This window comes from Syzygium oleosum, unplaced genomic scaffold, assembly GCF_021117445.2.
Source record: "Syzygium oleosum isolate NSW1041296 unplaced genomic scaffold, Sole_v2.1 Sole_v2.05, whole genome shotgun sequence".
NCBI lineage: Eukaryota > Viridiplantae > Streptophyta > Magnoliopsida > Myrtales > Myrtaceae > Syzygium > Syzygium oleosum.
Genome location: NW_026607489.1, coordinates 11,481,916 through 11,502,241, shown reverse-complemented (window position 1 = coordinate 11,502,241; position 20,326 = coordinate 11,481,916). Strand labels below are relative to the sequence as shown.

Genomic DNA, 20,326 nt, shown 5'->3' with positions numbered 1-20,326 from the left:
CAAAAATGAATGAACGAATTATATTTTTGTCACTTACGAAGGTATTTAGATATAAAATGTTGTCGATAATGGAAATATTTTTTCTTTGGCTGAATATTCCAAGCGATATAATCAATCATTTTTTGGAACATGATTTTTGAAATGAGCTGCAAAAAACATGTACTAGGATTCTTATAGCCCCTAACATGCTTTTTTGTGTGTAGGGTTTCTCGATTTCTATATGTTCGTTGATCCTAGTTTTTGCACTATTGTTGACAAATGAATTTAAGGTCGGTGTTGCCAATAAAACATTCAGTGTTTCGGACTATGAAGTGGTTGGCAATGGGCTCACCGATGATTCTTCGGTATAGTTTTATGTTGATCTATCTAGTTATACGTACCGAGATTAAGTAAAGTTTTGACTACTTTTTTGTAGCAGTCCATGTATGTAGGCCGTGTAAAGAATTTCGTTGTGACGTGACAATAAAAGATCATATTCAATGAATCTCATAATTTGATATTGAAATACGCGCAGGCATTTACAAAGGCGTGGAAGGATGCATGCAGCTCAACGGCGGGGGCATCGACCATCAGCGTTCCGCAAGGAAAGAAGTACCATTTAAATCCTATCAATTTTGTGGGCCCTTGCAAGTCTTATATCAATCTCGCGGTAAGTAAAATAAAGACAACATATCTCTTTCTCTCTTCCACTTATAAAAGATCAAAACATATGGTGCTTCTTTAATAGATGAAAGAAAGTCTTAAGTTCAATGCGATTAGCTTTAATTGCATGGAAAGTACTAGATCTAGGATTTAGGGTGCGTTTGTTTTGCGGGAAATGAAGGATTTCGAAAACATTTTTAAAAAATGATCGTTTTATATCGCTTACAAAAACGAATAAACGAAAAATATTTGGTATAAATTGTTATCGATAATGAAAACATTTTTAATTGGTTAATTATTTTAAATAATACAAAAGATTATTTTTAGAAAAATATTTTTCAAATTACTCATTTTTCGCAAACAAGTGAAGCCTTAGTGGACTTTAATCATTCAGATCTAATGAAGTTTGTGAGTAATCCTTCCTCAATGCGATTGCAGGTATCAGGGAAGATCATAGCACCAAAAGATCCAAATGCATGGAAGGGGTACGCTCCAGCCAATTAGTGGGCCAGGCTTGTTTGATGGATATGGCAATGCCTGGTGGAACATCTCTTGCAAATTGAACCCCAAGCCAGTAACGAAATTTCAACCCCTTTTCAGCAAATTTTGATTAAGAATCAAACATTTGTATTTCAAATTTCCGAATTGTAATGCTACTTGTTTTGCAGTTCTGACCCTTCTTTTTCATGTTCGATTTGTTTGGGGACCAGGGATGCAATAAGCTTGCCCCAACTGTAAGTCTTTCGCAGCATTCATGATATTCTCTCTTCTATCGCTATATACAGTTGAGTTCTTAAGAAGATTCATTTAGGAGAAGAGATACATATAGGCATGTACATAACATAACCGTAGGCATTTACAAAGGCGTGGAATGATGCATGCAACGCAGAAGAAGGGACGTCGACCATCGACGTTCCACAAGGAAAGACCTACCTTTTGAACATTATGGAATTTGCGGGCCCTTGCAAGTTGAATATCAATTTCACAGTAAGTGAAATAGAGACAACATATCTCTTTTTCTTGCTTCCCCTTATTTAGTCCATACATCGACCTATCGAATCCTTTTCGAGCGAATAGGGGATTGATCATAGTCTCATTTTGTTTCCGCACCAAAGTGCCAACTCGAGATTTTTAGATTATCATATTCAAGATAAGATATCGACATGGATGGTGTTTCTTTTATAAACGGAACAGAGTCTCAAGTCGACGAGATCAACTCTTATTGCATGGAAAAGTACCGGATCTAGGATTTAACGAACTTACATGTTCGATCTAATGGGGTTTGGGAGTTCGATAATCCTCGTTTACATTGGATTGCAGGTATTAGGAGAGATCATAGCACCAAAAGATCCAAGTGCTTGGAAGGAGAAGGATCAATGGTTGATTTTCGACAGTATAAATGGGCTCACCATAAGTGGGCCGGGCTCATTTGATGGAAATGGCAAGCCCTGGTGGGGCCTCTCCTGCAAATTGAACCCCACGACCGTAACGAAAAATCATCCCTTCTTCTTCTTCCAAATTTTTTATTAAGAATCAAAACGCTTGTAATTTCAAATTTCCAAATTGCAATGCTACTTCTTTTGTACTTCTAACCCTTCTTTCTCTTGTTTGATTTGTTTGGGGACCAGGGATGCAATACGTACGCGCCGACTGTAAGTATCTCGCAATATTCATGATACTTTCTCTCTTCCATTGCTGTTTATAGTTAAGGTCCTATATGAGGATTCGTTTAAGAGAAGAAATGCAAATAGATACGTACATATAAATTATGCCAGTCTTTCCACATAGCATTGCACAATGTAGCAGCTTCTGTGTTCCTCTAGTTCTAGCTGATAAATTGAGTCTCAATACACTTCAATCTGGGGATGGCCAGACTCAATGCCCCGATCACCGTGACGAGCAACAATTTCTTACCTAGGCTAGAAAAAGTTTCAACTCCTTGTCACAAACTCTGCCACTGTTCTACTCTTTTGGAAATTCAGTTGATTTCTCACCAATTTTTCCTCGTAAGTTTGTTAGTGACAATTGTTCCCAGATAATCTCATGTACTCTCGATTACAACTTGAAAATCGTAAGGACAAATTAAATATTAGGCAGTAATAATTTTAATCTAACTAGTAGCTATGTATAGGAAAAGCAGCTTTTGTTAACAAAAGATGTAAAAGGGGAATGTTTCGTCAATATAACATTAAAACTATAGCACTTTCGAACGAAAAAAGCTAATGTCCGGTACTTGAATGACATGGGCTACTGCAGACGCTCCGTATCGAAAAGTGCAATGGAGTGTATTTGCAAGATCTGCACTTCAAGAACAGTCCTCAGATGCATTTAATTGTTTATGGAAGCAGCGACGTTTACATGAAGTCCTTGAACATTTCCGCACCCGAGGAGAGCCCCAACACCGACGGAATCCACATTGGATCTTCTCATGGTGTCTCTGTTCGTTCTTCAATTATAGGCACCGGTGATGCATTGCTTTCCTCTGAGACTATCTGTGTGTGTTTTCTTTTGTTGCTTGACATTTGCTTTCGGGAGAGAATCAGTCTAATTATCTCAAGACTTTTAGACATTTCAATTCCTTTTCTCTCATAATTTCAGTTGTATTGAAGGACATGTTGCGTTTGTGAAAATGAATGTAACATTTCATCGCCTTATGGTGTTTCATCGACAGGCGACGATTGCATCTCGATCAGCGACCAGACCTCGAATATCAGTGTTTCTGACATCCGGTGTGGACCTGGTCATGGAATAAGGTAAATGCACCGTTACTATACGAAACCTAAACATCTAAGAAAATATCAGGTAGACTCATGCGTGATAGATGGTGCCAAACACGGTATAAAACAGCGACCCTATTATCATGGGTTTGCGGCAAGTTGTAAGCTGTGAAGGTGTATTAATGTACATGCTTTTGGTGCAATTTTGGTGGGGACAGCATTGGAAGCTTGGGAAAGGATGGAGAGGAAGCAAGTGTCAGCAACATCGACGTGAAGAACGTCGACTTTTACGGGTCAACTAATGGAGCTAGAATTAAAACTTGGCAGGTATGTCCGAGTTTGTCAATACATTCATTTATCTGCGTTAGAAGAAATGAGGTTGGAGTAAAACTGAAGTAAAATTTACGAAATTGACAGGAGGGAAGAGACCGAGTTAGCCAAGTTTTTTTCTCGAATCTCAGGTTCACCGCGGTGAAAAACCCCATCATCATTGACCAGTACTACTGCGATGCTCGGGATGCTTGTCCCAAAACGGTAAGACGAGAACGAATAATCCTTAAATGATTAAAGTTGACTGAACTAGTGACTATCATCGGTAATCACGATCACGGACAACGTATACGTTCGAAGATTATGTTTGCCAAGGCTTCCGAATTTAGCTTCGTCAGCCGAATTGAACTTAATCATCTGTGTGGACGTGTTGATAGGAAACGGGAGTACAGATAAGCGACGTGCATTACCAAATGGCATCCGGGACGTCCAGCACGAAAGTGGCCATCAACCTAAATTGCAGCAACAACGTCCCATGCACCAACATCAACTTGGACACCATCAAACTGGAATCTGCGAACGAAGGAGAGGAACCCATTTCTAGCTGCAACAATGCCTTTGGAACTACAGTAGGAATCGTCGAGCCCAAGTCCTGCCTTCAATGATTATGAAAAAGAAAGCTGCCGGTGGTTGAGAACCCAGTAGTAGATCGAGCATATCTAAAATGTGTACAAATCAAAGTGAAAAGAGTTTGAAGCTTTATTTCCTGCATTTGAAGATTTGTGAATGGTTTAATAAGAAGTTAAAATTGTTGCTTTCCCTTGTTTATTTATCACGCATCAAGATCTAAACTCAGTGAAAATTCCAAATAAGAACCTGAAGTGCCATCATTTTCTCAAATAAGGGTCTGAAATGGATTTTATTTTAAATAAGTGTCTAAAGTAGTTATGTTAATTTCAAAGAAGAGCCCAAACTTCCCGGATGATCAATGGCCCTTGCCCGGGCGAGGTTGCCCTCGAAAGCCATGGGCAAGGGCCACCCTCGCTTGTGGCCGGCCCTTGTCCTAGCGGCCAACGAGGGTCGCCGGGCCCTCGTTAAAAAGAAAAATAAAAAGAAATGAGAAAAATAAAAAGAAAAAAAGAAAAAATAATTAAAATTGTCTTTGGACAAAAATGCCCTTGATCGGTCGGAATATTTAGCCGGCCGGCAACCGGCAAGGTCAGTCCCTTATTTAAACTTCCATGATTATTTCACGTCCTTATTTGAGACCGACATAACCACTTCAAGCTCTTATTTGAAAATCTGAGGGCACTTCATGCCCTACCTCAAAACTTGACATATATCCTTTTCTTTCTGTTTGTAAGTGAAGGGCTATCTTGCGGCTCACTGTTCCATGGATTGTATCATGTATTCATCAACACAGTGTTGTGAATGAACTTTCCAATCCCAAAAGGGCTGTATGCACGTTATACATTCAAGTTTGAAGGCCCATGATGCCATTTATGATTAGATAACAATTAAAACTGCAATAGAGTATACTAATTGATAAAGTTTTATGAAAATATTAAAATTGATCTTTCTTTCCCGAATGCAATATAAGATCGGTGTTTCATTGTTACTGGGTTGTATAAAATACTTTCAAGGATATAATATCGAGATGGTTTGGCAAATTAGCCGGACAAAATATAAATAGACTAAATGGATAATCAAGAGAATTGGTATGTATGGTTATCAAAGACATGTAGACAAAAAATTTAACTACATACTTTTACTGTGTTAATAGAGCATTGTATTAGTTTGGAACTTACTTATTTGATGAAGATGCTTTTTGTTAAATAGGAAAAAGACAACTTCCATTCATTTTTTGGTCCGTGATGATATATAATATGTAGACTTTTTAGATATAGATAGTTCCATAGATGATCGTAATCGCACCAGGAGCAAAAGTTTCACGAGAGGATGATGAATATGATAGCAATTATGTTTATTTAAGTTTATGTTAGGTGAAATTAATTTGTTTTTCCAAGTTAAATTTATGTTCTTCAAATTTTTTTAGAGCTATAACAGCCTGCACGAAGGACTTGGAACCAGAACCTACACACAAGATAGTCAACAACCGGCTTCCCATATTGGCAAACTGTCGATCACGCTCGCACCACACCATGGTCGACCGTGGCTCCAGATTCGAAACGTCAATTCCTTCGACGAAAGGTTTCCCAGGTCTTAAATCGCAAGCCCTCCATGTCATTGATCCAAGAGAAACAGCGTACCGTCGCTCGTCGACATGATATGCAAGCCGCATAGAATAAGGCGCTGTCTCAAGGTGTGGCTTCCATCCACCGTCTGGATCACTCGCATACAGAACATCGATAAAATAATATTCGTCTTGTGTACAGCAACAGCTGAAACTTCATAGCAGCACCCATCAGATTCTCTATAATGAGGAGATTCCAAACAAGGGGATTTCAGCTCAGGAAGACAAGTCCAACTTCCATTATTTGGGTCAAGAACCTCCACCCTTGACTCAGACCTGCTGGCCTCCTTAGGTCTAAAGTACACATGCCTGCTCAATTATCGGCTGAGAATCCACATATATTAGATGCATCCTGATGAGTACGCACGCCTGCTTAATTAGTCAGGTGAGAATCCGTCCCATTGTTTCTGTTCAACATTTTCGCAAATTACAGTAGATTATCCCGTTCTGTGCTGACTACGGACTAATAATACAACGGGCACGTTAAACGTGCAGCAAGACCAGCAACGCATGAAGAATGGCACTTCTTCGACGTACAGAAGCTCACGGCGCAAGGCCATTAATTAACAGACCGACTTGTCCTAACAGTTAGTGTGAGGAAGGACGATCAACTGCTGAGACCAACAAATGGAAGAATGTAGCGCGTGGAATGCATAAAATTCAGACCTATCAGCAGAAACCGGGGGTCCAAATAAATCAGACAGCACAATCTATATACACAATACAAGCAGATATAATGCTTGTATTTAACCCAGTTTCAAAGAACAAGATATAACTATGGAAAAAAATCTAATAAACAAAACTACCCAATAACTGCTAGAAAGAAGACGCGTTCTCATGGTCTATGGCCCTGCAATTCCTATCTTTTTGCATCATCAAGCAGGATAAAACAGATGAGGTGAATGACTAGACAAGTTCATGACCACGAGCTAGGAAAAGCATCAAGTTTACAACACCAACGCCAGTAAAATTAATGAGTTGTGATTCCTGGATCAGCTTACTGCAATCGCTCGGGTTAGCCTGCGCTACGCAATCTGGAACAAAGGAAGAAACAGATTCGAAACCCTAAGCTCAACGAAGAGGAAGGCTACCTCACGTGTTTGGCCTCTTATTATTTTTATTTTAAGATGATATTAGTAGCGATGGGAAAGTCCTTCAATTTGAATATTTGTCGCCTTCACAGCTAGAGATGAGATTCTGAAGAAATGTCCACCGTTCGATAATGGTGAAAAAACAAAGCAAACAAGAAACATAAACTTTTCCATGAATTTCAGGTCATATATCATCATATCAGACGATGCGTTGAAGATAATGGAGTATATTGACTTACCCTTCCCTCAACTGGCATCCTTCTTATAGTTCCCATATGGGTCCTCCCTGTCTCTGGATACTGTAAACCTGTTCCCATTTCATCGTGTAATTATAACTTCATGAAGCTGTGTTAAGTTATTTAATAACTGTATCATGAGGACGAAGAATACGTAGCGAGCAAATAAATGAAGCATTCATTTTATTCATTGGAGTGGAGGTGGAAGTTTTTTTTTTTTTGGTAAGGAGAGTGGAGGTGGAAGTTCACCTTTCATATTTGTGGTCATTGGTGATGAGCACCCATACACACTAGTCAGTCTGCGCTCAAAACATTTGCAAATCTACAAATGCAATAAAAGAAGTTTCTGTTTTTTCACTTTGATATGTACACATTTTAGACATGCTCGATCTACTTCTGGGTTCTCAACCACCGGCAGCTTTCTTTTTCATAATCACTGAAGGCAGGACTTGGGTTCGACGGTTCCTTTTGCAGTTCCAAAGGCATTGTTGCAGCTAGAAATGGGTTCCTCTCCTCCGCTCGCAGATTCCAGTTTGATGGTGTCCAAGTTGATGTTGGTGCATGGGACGTTTTCGCTGCAATTTAGGTTGATGGCCACTTTCGTTCTGGACGTCCCAAATGCCATGTGGTAATGCATGTCGCTTATCTGTACTCCAGTGTCCTATCAACACGTTCACAGATGATTCAGTTCAATTCAGCTGAGGAAGCTAAATTCGGAAGCCTTGGGAAACATAATCTTCGAATGTATACGTTGTCTGTGATCGTGATTACCGACAATAGTCACCAGTTCAATCAACTTTAATCTTTTAAGGATTATTCATTCTCGTCTTACCGTCTTGGGACAAGCACTTGGAGTATGGCAGTAGAACTGGTCTATGATGATGGGGTTTTTCACTGCGGTGAAGTTGAGATTCGAGAAAAAAACTTGGCTAACTCGGCCTCTTCCCACCTGTCAATTTCGTAAATTTTACTTCACAGTTTTACTCCAACCCCATTTCTTCTAACGCAGATAAATGAATGTATTGACAAACTTGGACATACCTGCCAAGTTTTAATTCTAGCTCCATTAGTTGTCCCATGAAAGTGAACGTTCTTCACGTTGATGTTGCTCACACTTACTTCATTTCCACCCCTTCCCAAGCTTCCAATGCTGTCCCCGGCAAAATTGCACCCAAATCAAGTACATCAATACACCTTCACAGCTTACAACTTGCTACAAACCCTTGATAAATGCATTGCAGTTTTTTACCGTGTTTGGCACCATTTATCCATATGACTACCTAATATTTTCTTCAATTTTTAGGTTAGTAACAGTGTGTTTACCTTATGCCATGACCAGGTCCGCACTTTATGTCATTGATACTGATATTCGAGATATGATCGCCCATCGAGGTGCAATCATCGCCTGTTGATGAAACACCATAAGGGGATGAACTGTTATAATCATTTTCACAAACCCAACATGCCCTTTAATCCAACTGAAATTGTGAGAGAAAAGGAAATGCAATGTCTAAAAGTCTTGAGATAATCAGACTGACCCTCTCCCAAAAGCAAAAGTCAAGCAACAAAAGAAAACACATACAGATAGTCTCAGAGGAAAGCAATGCATTACCGGTGCCTATGGTTGAAGATTGAACAGAGACAGCATGAGATGCATGAATGTGGATTCCGTCGGTGTTGGGGCTCTCGTCAGGTGCGGAAATGTTCAAGAACTTTAAATGAACGTCGCTGCTTCCATAAACAGTTACATGCACCTGAGGACTGTTCTTGAAGTGCAGATTTTGCAAACTCACTCCATTGCACTTTTCGATACGGAGCGTCTGCAGTAGCCCATGGCATTCAAGTACCAGACATTAGCTTTTTTTGTTCGTAAGTGCTATAGTTTTAATGTCATATTGACGAAACATTCCTCGTTTACAGCTTTGGTTAACAAAAGCTGCTTTTCTTTAACATAGCTACTAGTTGGTTAAGATTATTATTGCTGCCTAATATTTAATTTGTCCTTACAATTTCCAAGTTCTAATCGAGAGTACATAAGATCATCCTGAACGATTGTCACGAGGAAAAGTTGGTGAGAAATCAGCTGAATTTCCAAAAGAGGAGAACAGTGGCAGAGTTTGTGACAAGGAGTTCAACCATTTTCTAGCCTAGGTAAGAAATTGTTGCTCATCCCAGTATTTTGGGGCCTTAAATCTGACCATCCCCAGATTGAAGTGTATTAAGACTGAATCTGTCAACTTGAACCAGAAGAAGAATTAGGCAGCTACATGATGCAACATTATATGGAACTAAATTAATTTAATCGAGGGGCTACTAATTAAAGTCCGAGTGTATGAACGACAAAATTTTTACCCTGTCAGATCATTTCCTAAACTAGTATCGTGTTAACCGCGAGAAATCTGGATGTATAAGTGGGTATTAACTAGTAAGAAAGCAATACGCTTATGTTATGTACATGCCTATCTGTATTTCTTCTCCTTAATGAATCTTCATAAGAACTCAACTTATATATAGCAATGGAAGAGAAGGCATCATGAATGCCGCGAAGGACTTACAGTTGGGGCGAGCTTATTGCATCCCTGGTCCCGGAACAAATCGAACAAGAATAAGAAGTGTCAGAACTACAAAAGAAGCAGCATTGCAATTCGGAAATTTGAAATACAAGTGTTTGATTCTTAATCAGAATTTGCAGAAAAGGGGTTGAATTTTCGTTACAGGCTTGGTGTTCCACTTGCAGGATATGTTCCACCAGCCATCGCCATATCCATCAAACAAGCCCGGGCCACTTATGTTGAGCCCATTCACTTTCTCAAAAGTCAACCCACTTTGCTGGATCGTACCGCTTCCATGCATTTGGATCTTTTGGTGATATGATCTTCCCTGATATCTGCAATCGCATTAAGGGAGGATTTTCGAACTCACAAACTTTATTAGATCTGAATATGTAAAGTCCACCAAGGCGTTACTTTTTTTTTTTTTTCAGAAAATGAATGATTTGGAAAATACTTTTCTAAAAATAATCTTTCATATAGTTTGAAATAATTAGTTGATGAAAAATATTTTCATTATCGATAACAATTTATACCTAAAATATTTTTGTGGATGATGAAAATATTTTAGTCGATCATTCATTTTTTTGAGTGATACCAAGTGATCATTTTTTGGAAAATATCTTCTAAAATTTTTCATTTTTCGCGAAATATATGCACCCTAAATCCTTGATGCGGTACTTTTCCATGCAATTAAAGCTAATCTCATTGAACTTAAAGACTTTCTTTCATCTATGAAAGAACCACCATCTGTTTTTATCTTTTATAAGGGGAAGAAAGAAACAGAGATATGTTGTCTTTATTAAACTTACTTCAAGATTGATATTAGACTTGCAAGGGCCCACAAAATTGATAGGATTCAAATGGTACTTCTTTCCTTCTGGAACGGTGATGGTCGATGCACTTCCCTCTGTGTTGCACGCATCATTCCACGCCTTTGTAAATGCCTACGCATATTTCAATAGGAAATCATGAGACTAGTTGAATATAATCTCTTATTATTAAGTTACAACGAAATCTTCTACATGGGCCTATAGACATGGACAGGTACAAAAAAACTAGTCGGGTGTCACCCGATCACCGGAAAGTCTTAATAAATATATAAATAGAAAATTATACCGAGGTATCGTCGGACTACCCATCGCCAACTGCTCCGTTGTCGGACACGCTGAACCTTTTGACAGCAGCACCGACCTCGATTTCATATGTCAACGGTAGCGCAGTAACCAGGACCCAGGAACATACAGAAATCGAGAAACCCTGCGCACAAAAATCATATTAGGCGCAAAAAGAAATCCAAGAACATGCTATTTGCAGCTCATCTTGAGAGGTTTACCATAAGGACTTCCTCCGGGAAGCAACAAATCGCAAATGCAAAGAAGCGAGATGAACGGTTGAGCTCTCTTCTTCAGATGCAGAATGGGAGTGATTGCTGCACGCCACGCGAGGGGTTGATTTTAAAGTGGATCGTGCTTAGCTTCAGAAGGGAAAACTTTGTAAATGCGGGAGTATAATCTGTAGTTTCCATGTGTAGAACTGTAAAAGTACCAGAGCGGAAGGAATCAAACTTCTGCATAACCATCCAATCAAACTAGAAAGAGAAAGAGAATGCAGCTGCCCAGTGTGATCCATTCTTTCTGACTTTGACTTCACACAGAATGTCTGGTTGTGGATCTGGGCATCATCATCATTCACTTAGAGATAATCTGTCGTAATCTTGATCTTCAGACGTGTAAAATCACACTGATACTTTGACTATCGGAGCAAAATGAAACGGCTCAAGAAAGCCAATCAAATGGTATTACTCTCTCGGAAGTTTGGAATATCATCATTCACTTATTCCAGAAAAAAAAAATTTGCTCTTCTGTTATTTCAGTAGAAGGGAGGGGAAATTTTTTTACTTATCTGGCATCGTCATTCATTTACGTGGAGCAGTAGAAATGTTAAACTCAATCGTCGTAAATTGTTACTGACGAAAAAAAATTACGTGTCGACTTTTCGATCGATAGTATCTTTTGTAAGATTGTAAATATTATGTTTTAGGGTCCGTTCATTTCACGGAAAACCTACAGTTTTGGAATATGTTTTCCTAAAAATGATCGCGTGCTTCGTGTAACAGCCTGAATTTCGATGTAATTCCGGAATCAATAAAATTGACAATATTTCGCATTTCATTTTAGTAAGTCTCGCCCAGAGCTGATCACTCTCGGGATACTAACCAATAGGGTATGGCTAATTAGAAAGCGGTACGTGGACCAAGGATCCGATCGCGAAGTGGACACCGATCACGAGAAATGATGAGAGAATATTATGAACCAATATGGATCGATCTTAGGAAAGGTAACGGACTTGGTTTGGCCAAGGCCAACGATGTACAATTGGATCGCAGGTGATTCTGCACGACCGAGAGTACACATGGTCAACCAGTCCTGAGCTTAAATCGGACGATCGTGACCTCTGAAACTTATGATAATTTCTCATTCTCTCAATGATCAGGACCGTCATGACTCGGATAACCCTAGGTCGATACGCGTAACCTCTAGACAGCCGCCCGTTAGTGAGAGACCCTGAAATTGGAAATTAAGCGAGTTTTGATCACGAAATTGGGCCCGGATTGTCACGCCCCGAACCTTACGGCGCGCGAGCATCCCTACCATGGTCGATTCGAGTGCGACGTCCCAGGACGCGTCGCCGACCCAACGCCCAACACAGAGGTTTAAAGCACATGCGGAAGCAAATCAAACACCCGTACAGAACTATAACACCAAACCAAGGATAGCCACAAACGAGAACAAGATTACAAAATAAACACTTGTATTACTATGAGAAACCATATACAATTTTCATATACAGCCCATGCTCAAAATCAAAAGCAGTTCAAGGCCACTACAACTAGCCGGGGCTCCTCCCAAAACACTTCGGTACGCCTGCCATCCTCAAGGCTGGGGTCTGAAAATGTGGTTTAAACAACAATGAGAATAATCTCAGTGAGTAATTCCCTAAACCTAAACTAGGCTAACGTGCACCTCCAGAGGGTAAATAAAACACATAAATCACTGAACCAGTATAACAATCAATATAAGTTCACCCGGGCCCATAGCCCAATTCACTACTCCGCCATGCAGGTTAGACTTTTAATATCATTATAAAACATATGCGAGTAAATCGACCCAAAGGCCACGACTCTGAAGCCAACAACAGTTAAGCCGACCCGAAGGCCACGACCCGAAGGCCACAGTTTCTCCCGACCCGAAGGCCCGACCCGAAGGCCACAATTTATCTCGACCCGAAGGCCCGACCCGAAGGCCACCGTTTATTCCGACCCGAAGGCCCGACCCGAAGGCCACCGTTTATCTCGACCCGAAGGCCCGACCCGAAAGGCCACGGTTTATCTCGACCCGAAGGCCCGACCCGAAGGCCACGGTTTATCTCGACCCGAAGGCCCGACCCGAAGGCCACCGTTTATTCCGACCCGAAGGCCCGACCCGAAGGCCACGGTTTATCTCGACCCGAAGGCCCGACCCGAAGGCCACCGTTTATCTCGACCCGAAGGCCCGACCCGAAGGCCACGGTTTATCTCAACCCGAAGGCCCGACCCGAAGGCCAACAGTTTGATAGAACGACCCGTAGGCCCTTAGGTGATCACACAACTCATTATTATCTGAACCCAGCGTAAAACGCTTCAGGGTATTTTAGGTGATCACAATGCACATGTCACTCGAGCACACTTGTAAATGCGCATGCCGTGCCAATGCTCGTGATGCAAACTCATGGCCATAAACTTCACACTCGGGCATTCACAATTTCACGATGGATATTCAATAGCACAACGCCAATTAATTAATTCACAGTGCACCATGTCCAATCAACATTTCAATATGCCCAACCCACATATTAGCACGACCATGAAATTCAATTCAAGCACTCATGCACGGTACACAATTCACGCGTATAAATCACACAATCAGATCAGCATGAATCCACAGAAATTGAGGCCCATCACATTACTCCCTTCCTGATAGCATTAGGCACATGTCATGGTACTACAAAATCACTCGCATTTAGGGACAATTCAACTACTAGTTCGGTCAATCCATCATTTCCGGCACTTACACTCCAAACCTCAATTCAATCGCGCCTTGTCCGACTAATTTCCAAAGTGGACAGCCACTAAATCAATTGCGCCGGGCCATTTAATGACCTCAAAATGTTCCACTAAACTCCCCAAGACACCATTTTAATCAGCCACCATAATGCCAAATAAGATGCGCACTAGAATCCACATTTTAAACCCGAAACTTCCCAAACTTGGGCTAATCCGATCCAAATCTGTCCAGCCAATACTCGGCGCTTCTCAAGCTACTAAACCTCCATTTATTTATCGCACTAAGCCCGTAGAACAGCCACCAAAACAGCCACCACCCGGTCTATCAATTTCATCCACTAAGTTCGCCATTTTGTCTAAATCTCGGCACCCATGCTTCGCCACATCACAGCACTATACGGGCCGCTAAACCTCGAATAAAACATTACGCTAAGCCACCAAATACGCCACAACATCCGCTCTTAACAGCCTTTGCAAACTAACCCCCAAATTGATCGTGCCTTATCCAATTCAAATCCGATAAGGACAGCCACCAACAGGTCGCTCTAGGCCACTAATTATCCTCAAAACGCTCCATTTGACTCTCCAAAATAACACCCAAATCCGTCACCACGTGGACCAAACTAGGCGCGCTCTATAATCCCCAATTGAACCCGAATTAATCCGAACTCGGGCCTATTCAATCCAAATCTGTCCAGCCCATATATCGCGCCTTTCGGGCTACTAATTCTCCATTAGTTCATCATACTAATCCACCAAATCAACCACAATCACAACCCCTAATCACCTCCACCATTTAATCCCCAAATTGCCCTAATTAACCCGTAAAACCCGTTTAGAAATGCAAATTATCCTAATTAGGGTTTAGGGTCAAACTCACCGGGTGTCCTAAGCTTGAAACGGGCCAAACACGCGACGAAAAAGGGCTGGGCAGCGGCGATCCCTCGCGGAACAGAACGGCGGTGGCGGCCGGCGAACGGCGCGAGCGGCGCGGCGACGGCCTAAGCTAATCCACGGCCTAGAGAGGGAGAGAGAGGCACGGTCGAGAGAGAGAGAGAGAGGGAAATGGAACGGCTGGACGGCCGGGCGAGGCGACGGGTCCGCGCCGGAACAGTGGATCGGTAGCGGCGGAGCTCCTTCGGCTCAAGGCCTCTCACGGCCAAACCGAGAGAGAGAGAGAGAGAGAGAGAGAGAGAGAGAGAAAAGGAGAGGGGCTTGCCGGCTGCTTGGGAGAGACAAGGCGGCGACCAGCGGCACCGGAGGCGGCGACGGCGACAGCGGGCCAGCCGGCGAGCCGGCGAGCTGCACGGTGAGGCTGCGGGCGCGTCGCGAGCTTGCTGGCCGGGCGACGACCACGACGGCTCGGGCCGGGCGGCGCACGCGCGCGCGGCGGCGAGCGGGCGACGGAGCGGGGCGAGGCGGCCGGCCGGCAGCAAGGAGAAGAAGCAAGCGGCGTCGGGCGAAGGGGGTAAGAGCGGGAACCGGTCGGGGTCGTGGGGAGGAAGAAGGAAGAGAAGAGAGAAGAGAGAGAAGAAAAAAGAGAAAAGAAAAAGGAGGAGAGAGAGAGGGAGTGGGTGAGTGGTCTGACTTGCAGAGGGGAAAACGTGACCGGAGGGGGGGAGAACGTGCGCGGTCAGAGGAAAAAAGAGAGAGAAGATGAAAATAAAAGAAAATATTTGAACATTCAAATATTATTTGCAATCCGATGGCCCAAATTAAAAACCGAAAATGGTCTACCGGTCCAAAATAAGCCTCGCACATAAAAAGGGACAAAGGCCAAATTAATTAGACCAAACTATAACGAGGGAGGTCTACTAGTCCAAATTCGCACGTGGTCAAAAACTCCACTTTTTCCATCATTCATGACAATCTCAACGTTGGCTACCACAATATTGACACCGTCCAATTTATTTTGTCCCGAAACTCCCGGAAATCGACTGCCAAGTTCGGGATCCAAATAACGGCCAAATTTGATCGAGTGCGATTCTAGCGAAATCTCTAATTTAAAATGATAACCGGGAGTGATCAGTTCCCGGGCGAGATTTTACTATAAGCACACTGACAAATTACGCGTTTTATAAATCCCAAAAATGGGCCGAAATTCGGGATGTTACACGGATTTCGATGTCGAATTTCGATGGCTTAAGAGACTATTCTTGGAAATCTGACGTCATATTATGCTGGCCACGCATATTTTGAGTTAATACAATTAAAAATTTGAATTTCGGTCCGGGGGTGAAAAAATTACGATTTTGCCCCTCGGGACGCCAGCGTTGCTTTTCGAGGCCAAATGAGGTTATTTTTCGAGGCCGACACCATTTTTGGGTGGCCACGCATACCAAGAGTCGTTTTGGACAAAAATTGGAATTTCGACAAAAATTGAAAAAATAATATTATTTTATTCCCGGAACTTCGCAGTCGATTTTCGAGCGCTTAGAAAGTGAATTTCGCGATTCCAACGCCATATTATGTTGGCCACGCACATATGGAACATGTATGTGCAAAAATTGGAATTTCGCCCCGGGACTGGAAAAATGACCATTTTGCCCCTGGGCTATGTTCGGGTCCGAATTTTTGGAAAATTATTTGGGATATTTAAGAGTGCTTATCAGCTGCATTATTGAGGCTAAAGACCTTTTTGCCCCTCAATTATTGGATAGGATTTGTTTAGAACCGTTAGATTAGGGGCATTTTGGTCCAAACCGCCGGATCGGCGACACGTGGCACTTTGGGCTACTTTATTTGACCAGCTGACCATCTTTTCTCTCTCTCCTCCCCTCATTCTCGGCAGAACCAGCCCCCAACAGCAACTTCTCTCCCATTTTTCTCTCTTTTTCTCCATTTTCCCTCTTGGTTTTGTCTCGCCGGAGCTCGCCGCCGGCCGCCGGAGCTCGCCGCCGGCCGCCGGAGCTCGCCGCCGGCCGCCGGAGCTCGCCGCCGACCGCCGCGCCCCGCCGTCGACCACCACAGCCCCCCAGCCCAAGCCTCGCCTCTGTCCAGCCCTTTCTCTCTCCCTTTCCCTCTCTTTTTCTCTCTTTTTCTCTCCCGGTAAAGCGCCGCTGCCGCGTCCGAGCCTCGCCAGAGCTTCGCCGGAGCTCGGATCGCTGTTCCGTCACCACCCAGCCGTCCAGCCTCGCCGTGCGACGACGGTCGTACCTGTCCGTACAGCGTCCCCCCGTACGAAGTTACTGTAGCAGCCCCCCCGTACGGAAGTACTGTTCATCCCGTCCGTACGGGGTCACTGTTCACGCCGTCGCCGGGAATTTCGCCGCCGGTTTCACTATTCACCAGTGATCGGCCGCTGTTCCCCGTCGTCGTGACCTTGAATTAAGTGAGTAAAATTCCTAAACCCGGATTAGGACTGATAGTGCGTTTTTCTGGACTGGTTTAGGTATTATCGGTGCATTTTGGACTGGCTTAGGTAGTATCAGTGTGTATTCCAGACTAGGTTGAGGACTGATTGGTAGAAATTATTATCGGGAAAATTTAGTGGATTAATGAGAATTATTTGGGGAGATTAATTGGATTAAATGACCAATTTAGGAGCCCATTGGAAAATTACCGGGTATGTCCGGGTTGACTGGTTGTACATGATTTGTGCTTAATTGTGATTGATTTCGTACTACCATGTCGTATGTCGTGTGGCTGAATTATGTGGTGTGCGATTGGCCAATGATGGGTTTGAAATTAATTATTGAATTGTGAATCGCACGTTGGGCCACACGGTATTAATTGGGCCAATTGAGCACGTGTTGTGATATTGAGTGACTGAATTTCATTGGTGCTCATGGTGCATTGCATCGCATAACATGGACACGCATTATGTATGCCTAGAGTGAGGCATGTGGTGGAATTGTGCGAGAATGCGTGCCTGCCAAGAGTGTGTGATCACCTAAAATACCCCGAAGCGTCATACGCTGGGTTCAGATAATAATGAGTTGTGGGATCACCTAAGGACCTTTGGGTCATGACCTTCGGGTCGATACCGTCCTCATGCACTTTGAAGCAGGACGATGCCCGGTATGTCCGGAAGACGACTATCCTCATGCACTTTGAAGCAGGCTCTGGTTCGTAAGGAGATCAGTGTTGCGCCTCATGCACTTTGAAGCAGGCTAGAGACACTGGGCCAGATCGGTTGCTGCGCCTCATGCACTTTAAAGCAGGCTAGACGCACCGGGCCGTGAATGTTGTTGACTCGAGTCGTCGTAATAAATAATAAATTGGGCGATTGCCAGTGTGGGCCAGTGGGCCGGGGAAATGCGCGTGACATGTCGATGACATTTGCAGGCATGAACATGCATGGACTAGCATGCGGGTGTGTGAGACTCGGTGCATGAGCATGTGATTGGCGTACGTGTGATAATGTGTGCCAACGTGCTGTGACTATTATATGTTGATGTGTCTAACCTGCAGGGTCAGATAATGGTTTGATTATTATTGTATTGTGATTTAAATATTTGTTTCCGGTCAGGAGATTGCATGCTAGCCTAGCCTAGGTTTAGGGATTGAACTCACTGAGATTCGTCTCACGGTTGTGTAAACCGAAACTTTTCAGACCCCCAGCCGTAGGATGCCGAAGAGAGCGCCTCTTTTTGGTATACCGCAGTTCATCCAGCGGTCATCTAGTGTGCACCCTTGTGGGGACGGACCTGCAGCCATGGTCGAGGAAGCTGAGGAGCCGAAGTGTTTTACACTGATCCCTTTTGACTGAGTGGCTGCTGACTGTGTGTTTCCTCTGCTGTTGTATAAATGAATTGTGTAAAAAGTTTTCTTTGGTAATACTAGTATACATACTTTCAGAGGTGTTGTTTGCTGGTTGTGCTACCTTGGCCTCATGTATTTTATTGTCATGGTGTGTGTGTATATATATATATATATATATACGTACTTCCGCTTGTGCTTGATCTCTGTTTGGGGTTTGGGTCGGCGACGCTTCCTGGGAGCGTTGCACCTTAATCGACCGTGATGGGATGTTGCGCTTCGTGGGGTACGGGGCGTGACACTTCGCCTACAAAATGAATGAACGAATTATATTTTCGTCACTTACGAAGGTGTTTAGATATAAAATGTTGTCGATAATGGAAATATTTTTTCTTTGACTGAATATTCCAAGCGATATAATCAATCATTTTTTGGAACATGATTTTCGAGTCGTTCATTTTCCACAAAAACAAGCAGACCCTTAAATCAAAATCGAATCGCGTGAATCGCAAAATCGGACAAAGAAGAAAAGTAATTAAAAAAGGGTAAAGGCATTCACTTAAATGCGATTAACCCGCAATTAACTCGTTCAATGCAATTCATGCAAATTAACATAATTTTGCTTACGTGAGGACTATGTGCTCACGTAAATTTATTTGGATCACAGGGACTTGTGGTCCTAAATCGAGATCTATTTCCGTTAAAGATCATTCGGGACTATCCGGAAACATTTGGCCCTTTTCCTTTCATGTTATCCATAGAAATGAAAGGAAAAAAAAACATGATTCTTCCCATATAAAAATAGACGAACGAAATAAGAGGCAACAACAGCCTCATGTGATTTCATAAACGCATCATTTGAGGGAAATTTTTTAAGAAAGTCTAGCAGAATATTCATGAACTGATTGGGTAAACTAGGATTAATGAAATTGATCGAGAATAAGATGCATGATGATCTCATGTACCGCCTGTGGATAAAAGATGAATCCATTTTCTTACTTATGGATGATTATACAAATGGTCCTTAAATTTTGGCCTAATATATAAAGTCGTCCCTGAATAATTTCTCAATGTGTAATATCGTCCCTAAACTTTTAATTTATTCAATGTGGTCTCTAAACTTTTGATACATGTTCAATCAATTCTCTGGACTATATGAAAATGTTCAATGTTATCCTCTCATAAGTTTGTTATCATTCAACAACACTTGAAATCTAATCCAAGTGAATCTATCAAATTATATATTGCATCTTCTATTTTCATCATAACTTGAATTTTTACTGGTCATTCGATTCTTCTTTCAACATTCCAATTACGTAGATAGCCTAAGAATATTACATCATCCGCAAGAAGATCAATTCTTATTTATAATATAAAGTCCTTCAAATACTTTTCATGTTCTTACTAATACCTCGAGTAGAGATAATTGATAAGATAATTGAACATTTGCATATTGTCCAGGGATTAGATTAAACATGTACAAAAAATTCAGAAACCATATTGAACAAATTAAAAGTTCATGGATGATATTGTACATTGAACCAAAGTTCAGAAAATATTGGTGTCATTTTCTCTCTTATATAATTAAAGTAGAGAAGGTGCATGCAAGAGGCCTTATTGGCAGATGTCCATGCGAACAAATTAATGTCGTAATTAAGCTAGGGTTTGGGAATAGTATTTTTGAGAGTACTCGGCCAGCTCTCAGCGGGTTTTCTTGGTCCTCTCTTTCAATGCATCTTCTGATAAGTTGTTCAAGACGAT

At 42.2% G+C, this 20,326-nt stretch overlaps 2 protein-coding genes across 2 annotated transcripts; one reads left to right on the top strand and one right to left on the bottom strand.

Annotated features, from left to right (window-relative positions):
• Positions 1–5: 5 nt before the first annotated feature.
• LOC115663183 (polygalacturonase ADPG1-like) lies at positions 6–4,457 on the top strand. Its single transcript, XM_056311655.1, has 11 exons — positions 6–41; positions 204–344; positions 515–649; positions 1,495–1,629; positions 1,963–2,127; positions 2,271–2,294; positions 2,899–3,106; positions 3,314–3,395; positions 3,578–3,686; positions 3,777–3,893; positions 4,067–4,457. Exons 1-11 carry the CDS (start codon positions 6–8, stop codon positions 4,292–4,294), a joined length of 1,380 nt encoding a protein of 459 aa, XP_056167630.1. The 3' UTR covers positions 4,295–4,457.
• A 3,186-nt stretch (positions 4,458–7,643) lies between these two features.
• LOC115667563 (polygalacturonase-like) lies at positions 7,644–11,391 on the bottom strand. Its single transcript, XM_056311654.1, has 9 exons — positions 11,308–11,391; positions 10,898–11,019; positions 9,926–10,097; positions 9,766–9,789; positions 8,793–9,030; positions 8,534–8,615; positions 8,252–8,360; positions 8,043–8,159; positions 7,644–7,871 (listed from the first exon to the last, which is right to left on the bottom strand). The coding sequence occupies exons 1-9, from the start codon at positions 11,389–11,391 to the stop codon at positions 7,644–7,646; spliced, it is 1,176 nt and encodes a 391-aa protein (XP_056167629.1).
• Between the last annotated feature and the right edge of the window lie 8,935 nt (positions 11,392–20,326).